Source organism: Cyprinodon variegatus, unplaced genomic scaffold, assembly GCF_000732505.1.
Source record: "Cyprinodon variegatus isolate N-32 unplaced genomic scaffold, C_variegatus-1.0 Scaffold330, whole genome shotgun sequence".
Lineage (NCBI taxonomy): Eukaryota > Metazoa > Chordata > Actinopteri > Cyprinodontiformes > Cyprinodontidae > Cyprinodon > Cyprinodon variegatus.
The window spans coordinates 77,960-91,455 of record NW_015150783.1 but is presented as its reverse complement, the minus strand read 5'-3'; the positions used below and the strand labels follow the sequence as shown (position 1 = coordinate 91,455).

General features: G+C 39.3%; 1 protein-coding gene across 2 annotated transcripts in view; it reads right to left on the bottom strand.

Annotated features, from left to right (window-relative positions):
• The window catches only part of LOC107091253 (thyroid adenoma-associated protein homolog), a 19,494-nt gene extending 6,917 nt beyond the window's left edge, over positions 1-12,577 (bottom strand). For both annotated transcript variants that reach the window (XM_015385071.1, XM_015385072.1), the window contains exons 1-22: positions 12,369-12,577; positions 12,114-12,294; positions 11,942-12,031; positions 9,694-9,721; positions 9,464-9,612; positions 9,244-9,366; positions 9,034-9,160; positions 8,139-8,284; positions 7,975-8,059; positions 7,762-7,898; positions 6,963-7,160; positions 6,172-6,877; positions 5,925-6,077; positions 5,226-5,335; positions 4,982-5,142; positions 3,349-3,512; positions 3,107-3,271; positions 2,869-3,017; positions 2,630-2,770; positions 1,109-1,213; positions 831-1,031; positions 592-742 (exon numbers count right to left, since the gene is read on the bottom strand). In XM_015385071.1, the coding sequence (XP_015240557.1) occupies positions 592-742; positions 831-1,031; positions 1,109-1,213; positions 2,630-2,770; positions 2,869-3,017; positions 3,107-3,271; positions 3,349-3,512; positions 4,982-5,142; positions 5,226-5,335; positions 5,925-6,077; positions 6,172-6,877; positions 6,963-7,160; positions 7,762-7,898; positions 7,975-8,059; positions 8,139-8,284; positions 9,034-9,160; positions 9,244-9,366; positions 9,464-9,612; positions 9,694-9,721; positions 11,942-12,031; positions 12,114-12,294; positions 12,369-12,487 (3,589 nt within the window). In that variant the 5' untranslated portion in view covers positions 12,488-12,577. The remainder of the gene's footprint in view (positions 1-591; positions 743-830; positions 1,032-1,108; positions 1,214-2,629; positions 2,771-2,868; positions 3,018-3,106; positions 3,272-3,348; positions 3,513-4,981; positions 5,143-5,225; positions 5,336-5,924; positions 6,078-6,171; positions 6,878-6,962; positions 7,161-7,761; positions 7,899-7,974; positions 8,060-8,138; positions 8,285-9,033; positions 9,161-9,243; positions 9,367-9,463; positions 9,613-9,693; positions 9,722-11,941; positions 12,032-12,113; positions 12,295-12,368) is intronic.
• Between the last annotated feature and the right edge of the window lie 919 nt (positions 12,578-13,496).

Sequence of the window (13,496 nt, the reverse complement as noted above, 5' to 3'; positions counted from 1 at the left end):
GATATATATATATATATATATATATATATATATATATATATATATATATATATATATATATATATCAGAGAAGCATTGAAAAGGTTTGTTTCCCCAGCACTCAGGTAAAGTCAGCTATAATTCAACCATTTTTTATAATATATATGGACAATTTCATCAATACAATGCTGTGACTTTTAAATCCTTTGCCAAAAGTTAACCAAACTATGACTAACTCATAGACTAGATCTTCTCAGACTAGAAATAACTAAAACTAAACAAAAGATAAGCATTAATAAAGTCATAGTAACCAAAAACTCAAGTAGAATGAAAAATCCCAAACTATTATAACCTCGGTCCTCAGCCAATAGTACTTCAATTTCACATTATGTTTATTTCTTTCCCTTGCTATTGTTATCTTTTACATTGTTAATTGTGAAAACACAACCATGTATGCAAAGAAGCATTGTTATTGTCTGTGAATGTGTTTTGGAACGGCGCTCCTGTTTTTATCCACAAATGTTACATAAAAAAAAAATAAAATAATAGGAAGATTAATACTAAAGGTGCAGGTTATTATAGTGAATAGGCAAAACATTTTTTGTGTCTCACTGTAAAGTTGCAAAGCAGCATTTCTCATGGCCCAGCAGGGAGATCTGAGGAGAGTCAGAGACAATATGGCCACATCAGGAGCAAACTGAAGAACAGCTGCTCCCAAACCTGCTCCGCGCACCAACGCCTGCAGAGTGTGAACAGCACACACCTGTGCACAGGATGAAAATGAACACATAGCATTTTATTTATTCTTTATAAATAAAACTAAACTGAAAGCTGCTGCACTGCCAGCAGACCTGTGGGAGGTCCAGGGTTTGGTCCCAGTTCTCATCAACAGGACGTCTGGCCTGTTCTAACAGAGTTTGCATACTGAGGGTCAACAGCGGCCTCGCCTTACTGGCCTCCTCTGCTGACAGAACGCACAGGATCATGATGGGCAACCCTGCAGCACGTCGGGTCACAGACGCCGAGCGGGGGGACTGAACAACCTGCAGTCCCTGAAATCATATCAGAGAGGAACACATCTGTAAGGAAGAAGTTTTCTTTTATTAGCAAAACATAAAAAACTACTGACTTCTTTGAGTATCTGAGCTGGAATATCCTGAAGGTCTGGATCATTGCTGCTCAGCAGAGAGGTGCAGAACTTTGTGAAGCCTAAACAGCAGCCCTCTACTGCCCCCTGGGGATGAAAACAAAATCGGTTTGAGAATATTCAACATCATTGTAATTATGGGCACGAATTTCAGAAAAGAAATGTGTTTGTTGATTCATTGAAACAGCATATTTTACAAGATGGGTTTATCATTTAACAAAGAGCTGAAACTATTTTTAACTGAAAAATCTGTACTTTTTCCTGATCTGCTTGGAGTCAGGATTACACAGACTTCAATATCAACCTAAAAGTAACTTAAACCTTAAAGTTCTGCTAAAGATTCTACAAGGAACCTTTTGAGGATCTAAGAATAAAAAATATAGATAACAAGATTAAAGTGAAAAAAAAAAACTAAACTCAAATACAGATAACATAAAGAAATAAACTCAACTGAAATCAGCTGCTGTGGATATGGGCAAGCCCAATGGTAAAATGTTTAACAGTCAGACTGGATGTATAAAAGCTAAAGAATCATAATTTAGGAATTACATTGTAAAATGGATCAATGTGAGGCTTTTAAAACTGATAACACTGCACTAGCTCTTAAGCATAGCTGCAGAGGAATCATACTAAGGGTCTGTTACTCTACTTAGAATAGAAAATGTAGAAATTGATTGATTTAATGTCTAAAGCCCTTTACAATGAAACCAAACACAAAGGGCCAGACGAAAAAATTCACAGGGGAAAAAAATCTATATGTTTAAGCTAAAACTAAATATGAGAGGTTTGAAAAAAGAGAAAAATAAAATCCAGCCACATACTAAATATATTTTCATTCTGGGTTTAATTCATAAAGTAAAAGTAAGTTTTAAACTAAGGTTAACATTCATTCTATTATAGACCGTCTTAATGAAAGTAAATAGACAGCCTAAAAGGTTTGAGGATCTTAGCAGCAGATAGGGCCATAGTTTGAGACCATAGTATAGGCTGTTTTAACAATAGTGTGATTAAGGGACAACTAAGTTAGAGTCATTTAACCAGGGGTTATATATTTACGTCTGTACGTTCGGACCTAGTATTAGATGGTGATCATATCCATCTTTTACAGCTTTTTTTTTATTGTCATAACACTGTCACATGCTCAGAGCAATGAAATGAACTCTCATTTAATCCATCCCCTTGGGGAGCAGTGTAAGGTTAACGGTCTTTGCTCAGGGACCCAGAGTGGCAGTCTGTGGGCTTAAACTCAGAACCTCAGGATTCCAAGCTCTATCACTCTGCCTTTTTTATTTGTGTTTTCGTCATAATTCATGATAATTAAAGGAACCTAACTTCTGTAATGAAAATAACTGAGGTTGTTTGTTGAATCTAACCCTACAATCCTGGAAGGAAAACTGTTAAAATAAATTTAGTAAAGCTCAACATTAGTGAGTATAATAATGAATGCATGCACGCCGCTGATTAGAGTTGTATATTTTGAAAAAAAAAACAAAAAAAACATACCCAGTGGCGGCAATTTAGAAGAATATCCTTAAATAATTCTGAAGCCCTCCTTAAATCGTCTTTAGCCCAAAGACACTCAGAACGTTGTTTGGATTCTTTGAGAACTTTCTCCACCAAAGATCCTAAAAAAATTCCAGTTTCCTAATGAAAAGAAATGGAGCAGAAGCACAAATCAGTTTTTCCACTTTCTAAAAGCAGACTTGTGTTGAAGGTAGGGATCTAAATCGTGGACGTTTCACCTTAAGAGAGACCCAGCAGCAGGTGAGAACTAGGCTGTGCTCTTCAGACAGCAGGATGCAATCCTCTTCATCCATCTGATCACCTCCAGCCTGCCGGGATATCAGAGAGCTGATGGCGTTTCCCATATCACAAAAGGAAGGGGGAGCATCTAAAGAAGAAAAGTTATTTAGTTTGCATTGTGAAAAAAAAAAAAGATCTGCAATGATCTTTCCCTGCTTCTTAATGTTGCTTGATTACATTTTTCAGCAACAAAAGCCTCCCGGTCCCCATGAAGAACCGCAAGCAACAGCAGAGAAATATTCTCCAGAAGATCCAACAGCTTAGTGATGAGACTTCGGTCAATTATAGAACAGATATCATCAGCTGCCGGCAGCAAACACCTCTGAAGAGCACATAACACGCCTGAAACATAAAAATAAGATTCAAGTTAAGAAAAAGATTTCTCATCATTATAAATATGAACGGCTGATAACGGTCACCATGTATAGGCCTGGTTCTGGCAGAGACCATCATGTCCACTTTGGCCATCAGGTAATGCTCCTCCAGCTCCTTCACTAGGTCTCTAACAACACAAAAGGCTTTGGGATTCCTTCCAGGGTTGACAGACAAACCTAGACTGCAGTCGTCACACCGATGTCCTGATCTACAGGAAGAACAGTCCATACTTAATCATCTAAAAACAAACATCCATTAAACATTTTCATTACAACCATAGTTTTTAAAGCTTGTTGTTCAAAATTATGCACTAAATAGGAGGTCTTCAACAGGGGTCCACGACCCCTAGGGGGTCCACAGCGGTACTGCATGGGCGTTGCAAAACTTTTGGTTGATTAGACTTTTTTTTTATATTCCCCCCTGCAATTTTTTCCACTAATTGAAATGTATTTAAATACACATTAACATGAATTCAACACACTGTAGTAAGCAGATAAATGGAGGCAGAAGATGTCTTTCAGTCTTCAATGCACACATTCAGCGACACACAGCTCTATCAAGCTGGGCACCGTTTCATTCACAACACTTGTCCCATCAACCAGGCAACAGAATCAGAAATACTCCAATAATCCCAGGGAGAAATTACTTTTGTTTCTTTACTCCATCTGTAATAAGAGTGATTATAGGACCAATTGATAAAACACAATTTCATACAATATATATAATTAGGGGGTCCCCACTCCATCTCGCTATCAGTTTGGGGGTCCTTGGCCCGGAAAACGTTGAAGACCTCTGCACTAAAGTATTACATAATGTGCATCAACATAAAAAAGCCTAATTTCTGGAGGAAAAAAACTTTTTTTAAATCACCCTGATGGCAACATCAGGCTGTCAGGATGCCTTTTTTGTTTAAAAGGGAAGCTGATCAGAGTAGATGGGAATATGGAGACAGTTAAATGCTGGACAGTCCTTTAATAGGCTGCAAATATGAGTACATCACTACCAACTCAGCCATGGTTACAAAGGAAATGTTTCGATCTGGAAGTCCTTTTAAACTCTTAAGGGCCGGAATCCTTCATCTTTTCAACGTGTTTCATGTCTAACACATCCAGATCGAACGCATCGACTTCTGCAAAGTTCTGCTAGGAACTTCGTATTTAATTATGGACCATTAAAAACCGCAGTTTATCTTCCGTGGACCAAAGTGAGTGCTTTTAGGGGTCTACGCACTAAGCCAGTGCAAAGTTCTTATGCCTGATGCCCTTCCTGGCATTCAGACACAGGTTCCTCGCATCAAAGACGCAGGTAACAAAAGGAAAGGATTATTTGCACTATTTGTTCGTTTTTTTCCACGACCATAACAGTGCATAACAGTATGAAGAAAACCTCTATTTCTGGTAGTAATAATAGATAAATATATAGAAAGCTTGCTATGCTTTTATATTCACACATAAATCCACATAAATGCATGCAACACCTTTCAGCATTGTATATGTAAAAACCATTAACCAAAAACCACTTATTATTTAAACTTATTCACAATAATTCTCTAAACTGTCCTTTTTTTTAAACACATAAAATCCTGAAACTATGAGGCTTGAGAATGTAAAGGAAACTAAAACTAAAGGGGTGTGAATCATTTTAAAAGATGAGGGCTGAAGAGGAGACGAGGTTTACTTCTGGAGGAGTATTTTCACCATGAGCGCTCCCATCTGAGCCTCCTGCACCCGAGGGCTGCGCAGAAGCTGGCTGCTCCTGACCTCCAGGACTTCAGCAATGTCCGCAGGGAAACTGGGAGGGAAAAACTTCAACAAAATGGTGGCTGAGAGCTCCCTGATCTAAAAGAAATAAAAAGGCTTTGCATTAGATTTCATTCAGGTTAGATGAGGAGAAACGAACGGCTCTGCTGAGATAAACCTACTTCATTTGTAGAGTCTTCTAGACAGCTGAGCAGAAGCAGCTGCTTGGCTCTGCAGAAGAAATCCCACTGTCCTCTCTGTCTGGCACAGGCAATAAGAAGGCCTATATTTGCTGCAATTAAGTCAAACTTATTTATTAAATATCTAAATCACATTAATAACTAATAGGTATGATGCAAAGGAACATGCACATGTAAGAGGACTCTTCAACTTTTTCACATTCTGCTGCGAGCTTTAATGTTGCTCACTGGGATTTTACATGAAATATCAACAAAGTCCATTTTTAATAATGAAATCAAATAACAATCTGTATCAGTATTCCAGCTCTTATATTCTACAATCCGTTAAGTAAATCCAGTCCGAATAAAGGCCCTCAGAAGTCACCCAATTAGTGAATGGAGTTACCTCAGAACTAAGGCATTCAAGGCAAACTAACCAGAAGACCAAGGAAAGGGCCAATCAGAGGCCCAAAGGTACAGAGATCCAGGGTTTTAGTGAGCCGCACTTTTCAGATTTAGCTTTAAATGATTTCCTTTCATTTCACCTTCAAACACATCTTTGATCCTACATATGAGATCCTATTAAAATACATTATGCTTATGAGTCTGCAGTGCAGCAAGATGTTGGAAAGGTTTAAGGGGTGTGAATACTTTTGGAAGGTGCTATACTCCATAAAAAAATCTTTTTCTTTAGTGGCTCACCTGGTGGCTGTCCTTTCTTTTTGTCGGGGCTCCAGGTGTCTGTGCACGTCTCCAGGACTGCAGACAGCAACAGAAGCGCTGTCTTCTTCCTCTGATAGCTGTGTCCAGGTGAAAGGAAGCTGTATGGAAGCTGACCTAACCACTCCACAAAGCCTGGATGATGTCAAAAAAAAAAGAAAAAAAAGAGAGACATAAAAATCAAAGATGGCAGTTTCTAACAGATCCTTTAGCTCTTTTTTTCTCTCACCAATCCCTTGCTTCAGAATATTCTCTCTACATTCATGGCTGGGATCTTTCTTTTTGCCTTTCTCTCCTCTGATGTGTGCCAAGCATCCATCTCTGATACGAACCAGAAACCTTCTCACTGCAGCCTGAAGGTGCTGTCGGAAAGGCGAGGACTCGCAATTCAAATTCTCAGGAATAAACTCCTTCAGTATCTTCATCTCCTCTGTGCTGGGGACGTCTCTGGTCTTTGGGCTGCAGCAGAGCAGGTTGAGAGCAGCCAGACGGATTTTGTCATCCGCAGCCCCAAGAGCCAGCTCCAGTGTTAAAAAGGTGGAGCTTCCCTGCAGAGCCCAGGGCGAGCAGCCACTGATAGCACGGTAGGAGCTCAGGATGCACGCCCAGGCGTGCAAATGGCCCGGCTTGTTGGGGTTTAAGGAGGCGAGCAGGTGATGCACGGCAGAGGAGAAAACCTGAAAGGTGCAGGGCAATAAATGTGTGGAGCTGTTGTTCTGTAGAAGAGTGATGTCAGATGTAAGAGCCTCCACCAGGAAAGGCTGCCAGCTCTTTGCCCAGCGTCCTGCGAGTTCCAGCTCAGAGAGCGAAGCTGGAGACTCTCGCCTTTGCTGCTGGATCAGACACTTATAAAACTCTGCTGCACAAGGTGACAGGTGATTGGTCGATAGGCACTTCAAGAGATGACTGGAAACCTCAGTGTATCGATTCAGCATCTGAATAAGAACAAAGACACACAAAAAAACCATCAGTTACTAAAAGTAATGTAAAGAAACTTTCCAAACACTGTTAAATGCTCACCAGATCCGTTCCCACATACGGCAGCAGAGCACAAAGGCGGTGGTATTTGGCTTTTGCCTCCCAGGGTAGTTTCAATAAGCGCTCAAGAAGGATAAAATAAAAATTCCTCTTGGTGTCACAAAACTGCTCAGAGTCCATGGCATAAAGGTTCAGCAAGAGAGTAAAGGCACTGCTGGCAAGCTCAGGCACCCCATCTATCTGCAAAACACAGACGCACACAAGCTAATAAGGATGAAAGTGATGGGATTTTTAAAAGAATAAACCAAACCATCTGATCGGTAAATGCCCCCTTTAATCCATCTATCCATTTTCTGTCACGCTTTATCCCAGCTGGGGTCACAAGGGCTGCTGGTGCCTATCTCCAGCTGTCTACGGGCGAGAGGCGGGGTACACCCTGGACAGGTCACCAGACCATCACAGGGCAACACAGAGACAAACAACCTACACACACACACCTAAGGAGAATTTAGAGAAGCCAATTAACCTAACAGTCGTGTTTTTGGACTGTGGGAGGAAGTCGGAGTACCCGGAGAGAACCCACACATGCTTAGGAAGAACATGCAAACTACATGCACAAAGACACTAGTCCAGGAATGAAACCCAGAACCTTCTTGTTGCAAGGCAGCAGTGCTACCCACTGCACCAGTGAGGAGCCCTGCCCCTTTAATTGGCTTCACATTTATTTCCCCCTGGGAAAAAAATACCTAATAAATGCATTGAGTAACACTGCCAAAAACATGACAGTGTGTGTTATTTCTGAGGATTTTCATTTGCTGTACAATAATGATCGATGACTCACTGGGCTTTCTGCATTGGTCCAAATAATGTCGGTGAGTTTCTGCAGCAGCCTGCTGTCGTCAGGCAGGAGGCGGGCGCCGGTCGCCTTCCAGATATCATCAACACACTCTTTCACTCTCCTCAGCCACAGAGTTAACACTGCAACAGTGTTTTGGGTTTAAACAGAAAACCAAATAACTTAAAGGGGCAAACAGACGGTATGGATCTCACTCACCCTCAAAGGCAAAGTAGTGGCAGTCCTGCTTCTCTGCACAAAGATTAGAAACAAGAGGAAACAAACCATCCAGCAGCAAACAGGTCTTAAAAAAAAAAAAAAGAAGGCATTATAGACATTGCGCTTGGAAAGTTCAGCACCTGTTTCATGGTAACTCTCTCCACCTGAAGGCCGCTGGGGTTCGGACTCAGTAAGATGTGAGATCGACAGCAGGTGAGGAGGCCTCTGCTCAAAGCCAATCGCTTCACTCCGTCCTTCCCTGCTGGGTTGCACTGAACCTGCAGAACCCCCACAGTGAGCTGGAAGGGTTCTGAGAAACAGCAGAAATAAAAGCCGTCCGTCAAAAAAAAAAAGTGTCTAAAAATGTGGGAAAAAATTATTTGGTGCGGTAAATCTGCTCATGCATTATAACCTGAAAGAGTAACATCACCAGGGCTAACATTGTTGGTATTACCAAAATTACAGGTGTTTAACCATTTGAACATTTTTATATCATTCTGTTTCTATGACATTATACGGATAATTCCAAAGATGGAAGACAAAATAAGTATTTTTATTTTTTTTTCCACTTCTATAATGGTCTTCTTCAAGTTATTTTGTAATGCACGTTAAACATTTTTACACCGGTTTTTCATCACCTTGCTAAAAATAAATCTGTTTCTGGTATACAGCTGGTCCTCCTCCAGTTCAATCTGCTAAATGTTCCTATTTGACTTTGAGGTATTTTTATTCATAAAACATGTAACTGTTCCAAAATAACAGTTTGATTCACCTGAACAAAGAGCATTTACGCTCAAAAAGAAACAATTCACCTTCTTTACTTTTTTGTCAGACTGTTTCAAGTAGGTCAAATTTACTAGCAGCTCCCAGTGAGTAAAGCTGGGCTTTGTGGATCCTTTCTTTTTCCCTGTGTTGAACTGGCTGCTTGTCGTGAGAAATCTCCTCTAATTTAAAATAATGAGGCTTGTGAATTGACAGAAAAAACCCCGACAACTCTCATTTGCTCCACCTAATTGATCACTTGATTTATTCTTCTAAAATATGATAAATGATATTTACGGGTGGTTGGATGAGCGGCCTGCAGCAGGCTCCATGCTGCAGCGTCTGCAGCTCCGCTCTGAGACGCCGTGTTAATCAGCATCGCCACAGCAGTTCCTGCCAAAAGACGCGTGTCCCTGTTGCAGCACTGCATGATGGGTCAAATAAATAGCTTTAACAACACATGTATATCATCTGACAGACAATATGCTGTAAAAAAAAAAAATACACCTGTCCAATGATTATGTCCATAAGAGCCTGCAGGATCCTCTGGATTGCCTCTTTGCTGCCGTTCTCCTCCCAAACCAGAGGAGCAACTTCACTCCACAACAGCTGAAACACTTGCAAACACACCTGCAGCCGTTAAAGTTCACATGTTAGAAGGAAAGTTGAGGTTATTTCAATACAGCCTGCTCTGCGCTGTGATTCCTATTGCATGTTATATATGTACTTTGACAGCAGTGTAACAGATCAGTCCATCTCTCTGGGATTCCTCTTGTAACAGAGCAGGGAGAGTTTCTGATAATCTCTGTAGCATGGGCACGCAGGATTCCAGCCAAATCCTCCGACCAACTGCACTGTCCTCCAGGAACATACAAGCTAGAATCATGTAGAAACAGTTAAATAGATGTTAGATCAGAGACGTACTAAAATACTATGCTATGGTCGCTCTGCACTTACCTCTCTGCAGATCCTCCAAGGAAAGAACCTGAAAAAATTAATCCAAATTATTTCCAAGAACTGAAGTGATTTTAGGAAGTGATCAAACTAGGGCTGAAACTAATGATTATTTTGCAAATCGATTTATGTGTCAATTATTTTTTCAGATTATTTGATTAATAATCATACAACTAAAGGTTCCTTAAAGAATTTTTCACTAAATTAAACTGGGTGAAACTAAAATGTTTCCACTTGAAGGGTTCTGGATAGAGCATATTGACAGACGAAAAAGTTTTTTTAATCTTAAATGCAAAATATTTACATATTTTTTTACATTTTGATATAATTACTGCTCCATGCGGGTCTCTCTGTCAGCTAAAGACATGTTTCACAGTCTCTATACTCCAATTAACAATTTATCGATTACTAAAATAGTTGGCAATTATCCTTGATGAATGATGATATCAATAATCGATTAATCAGATTCATTTTTTCAGCCCTAGATCAAACGAATTCTGTCACATGCAGCCATATTTTTCTTTTCTGTTTGTGTACCTTTTTTGACTGATCAAAAAAAGTCTAAATTTGAATTTAAACGATGAAATGTGGCATGAGTCTGTATTCATTCACTCAACACGGAGAGTCCTGCTGTGATGAACTTAATCACATGGTAAATACAGCTGTTCTGGGAAGGACTTTTTAAGCACTAAATAAAAGCTTACCTTAAGATACAAAACATAAAAAAATAAGTTGACTAAAAAGCCAACATTTAACACTAGCAAACCATCTAAGAGGAAGTTTGAAGACATGAGTTCTGAGATGATTTCTTAGGTCACCGTGGACCATAAAGCTGGCTGCCAAGCATTCTGACCAAGCTGTCGATTATCCACTGAGGTTTTGTTATAGTCAAGGCACAGGCGTAACTTTCTGAAGGCCTGGTGGGGACAGTCCCAACCAATTATCTTTGCTATTCTTTCCCTTTCCGTTAATTTACTTTAGCTAAAGGTAACAGAGGTTGGGTGCAGCTGTCTGTGTTCAGAGCGTTTTTAGTCCGTGTTTTTTTCCCTCTCTCCCGTTGCTCCTGTGTCCCGCCTTTCAGTGTAACATCATCAGATCTGTCGCTTTGAGACATCTGATTTATGGCCACATTTCACTGCGTACAAAGTAGCTACGTGGTTGGAGGAGAGACACACAGCAACACTCAGTGAATATTAACCAGCAGCTACTTTCATGTTTAAGTTTGAAAAATTAGAGATCATTCCACCGAAAAAGATGTTAGACATCTAAAAACTGAGCTTTTTCATCTAAAAACTTCATCAGATTGTAAGTTTATACAACTTAGTATAATAATGCAAGAAGCTTAAGAAAACATAGTTTGTTCTTCTTCACTAGTTAAAAAAGCTTGGCTTGTCAGAGGACCATGACTCCCTATTACAGGTTAACATGTTTTCTTAGAGTACAGACAGAATCAGACTGCAGAGCTTATACGTATCTTGAAATTTAGTGTCTGGCATCATTATATTAGTAAAGAGGTTCATAAATCTTTTTAAACAGAGAGAGGTGGGGAGAGCTGCAGATTTAAGGTAAAACAGATTTACTGGGATATGCAACATGCAATAAAATATATCTCCATAGAACTGAAATTGTTCTTTTAGGGATGCATGATATATCGATTTTGGCATCGGAATCGGTTATTTGTTATGAAAGCGTTCGGGTGGAGTAACTGTAGCTCCATCACCCACCACCCAAGTGTCGCCACAAACTTTCATGACAAAGTTACACCCTTGAGTCAAGGCATGATGAAATAGTTGGGTACTATTTTTGGTAAATTTAAATAGTAAACTGAACATCACTGTAAGCTTCCAAGTAACTGTTATTTAATCTGCCTGTATGATATGACTGATCTCTAGAAACTGTGTTACAGTTGAGTTTAAACTCAAACGCCTTGAGATAATAATTGAACTTTATTGATCTCACACTGGAGAAATTTACCTCTGCATTTAACCCGTCCCCTTGGGGAGCAGTGGGCTGCCATTGTGAGGCGCCCGGGGAGCAGTGTGGGGTTAAAGGTCTTACTCAGGGACCCAGAGTGCAGGCTGTGGGGATCGAACTACTACTTGCAACCTTCTCAGATCACAACACACTGCTTTAACCAGTAGGCCAACACTCCCCAGGTGAATTAATTTGCATCAGTTCATAATTTGTTATATGTGTAATGTGCAGTATAATTGAAAACAAAGCATCCAAACACCAATGATGGTGTGTGTACCTGATCACTTTTCACTATGGAGTCAAAGATGTGCAGGGTTTCTTTATAAACCAAATGCTGATCCACATTTTCTGCCAGATGCTGCAGCATCTGTGGAGCAGAGATTCAGTTTTCATTATATATTATTTTGTTATGTTATTTTACAAGAAAAGCATCAAGTTGTGGAGCTCACCCGGTCCACTTTCCGGCAGGCTGTGGAAATGTTGACCATCTCCAGCTGCAGGGAAAGGAGGAGTCTGACCAGAAGCAGCTTATGCTCTTCCTCCAAACCATGAAGCTGTTCCTCTGAGATCTGCCTCATGAGCTGGACTGCCTCATCCAAACTGCGCTCCTTGCTTCTTTTAACGCTGCTCCTGTTCGTTTAAACAAGTGGCGTTTTTATTAGGTTATAAACGGTGCATAGATACTTAGAAAACGTTTCACAAACCTAGAGGATTCAGAGAGTTTATTGACAAACAGCTGGAGGATCCTGCTGCCATTTCCAGGTGTTAGATCTTCACTGATAAGTAAACCCTGCAGAGTTTTCGTCAGATTTTCAAACGACATTTTAGATTTTATTCCTAAGTGCGTCTGCCTGGTGTTAGGACATGACTGAAAGCACGCTGCTGTTACTGCTGACAAACTTCTACTTCTATGATTCGGTGTAGGGATCACTCTGCGACATGCTGCCATCTAGCGGCCGAAACTTGCATAAACTGAAGTGACTTTAGAGTTCAAAGAAATTTACAAAAATATTATTTTTTTATTCCTTAAGGGGACTTATATATATGGAGCTGCGCCATACATTTGTTTTAAACTAAGCTCGTGTCCTTATAACAGAAATTTCTACATGATATATTTCTGTTTGAGTTTTATTTTAACATGTATGGATATTAATCTGTATGGCGTGCCAGTAACCCCCTTATTTTTCTCTTAAAACACTCTAAATAACATTAAATATTGCTCCTAATTTTTGACTGCTTAACTTAAACGGCACCCCATAGATCCGTTCTACTTTTAGCTGAATAAGATCCACCTTTCGTTTCCTTTTTTGTTTCGAACAAATTCTGGACCCACTTTACATTTACCGGTAATGTTTCGGAGTTAAAGAGAATTGGGTTTACGTTAACTTTAACATATTTAAATGTATGTATATTTTTTTGTTAAAAAAATTTACAAAAACAATAATTTTCAATGTATATCTTATTGTGTTATATATATGGTAAATCTATTAAATTCTCAAAGCAAAGATTTGCATAAATAACTAATGTTTCAGTCCTTTAAAACTGAATAAAATAATTTTGAAATATCTTTCAATCCTATATTACCTATTAAAGACCAAATGTAAACCCATTTACAACATTTTTTTTTTAAATTTCAATGTTTGTTTAATTGCTACCTCACATTTTTCAATCAGTTTTTTAAGTCAGTATATATTTAATATTTTTTCTTTTTATTATTTTGCTTTTAATTTGCATTTTGACTGCAAAATCAAGCAAATATAAAATATGAATATACAAATATAAAGAAAAGGGGATACCTTGCGTTAATTCTAAAGCAGCCTCTGCTTGTGCCT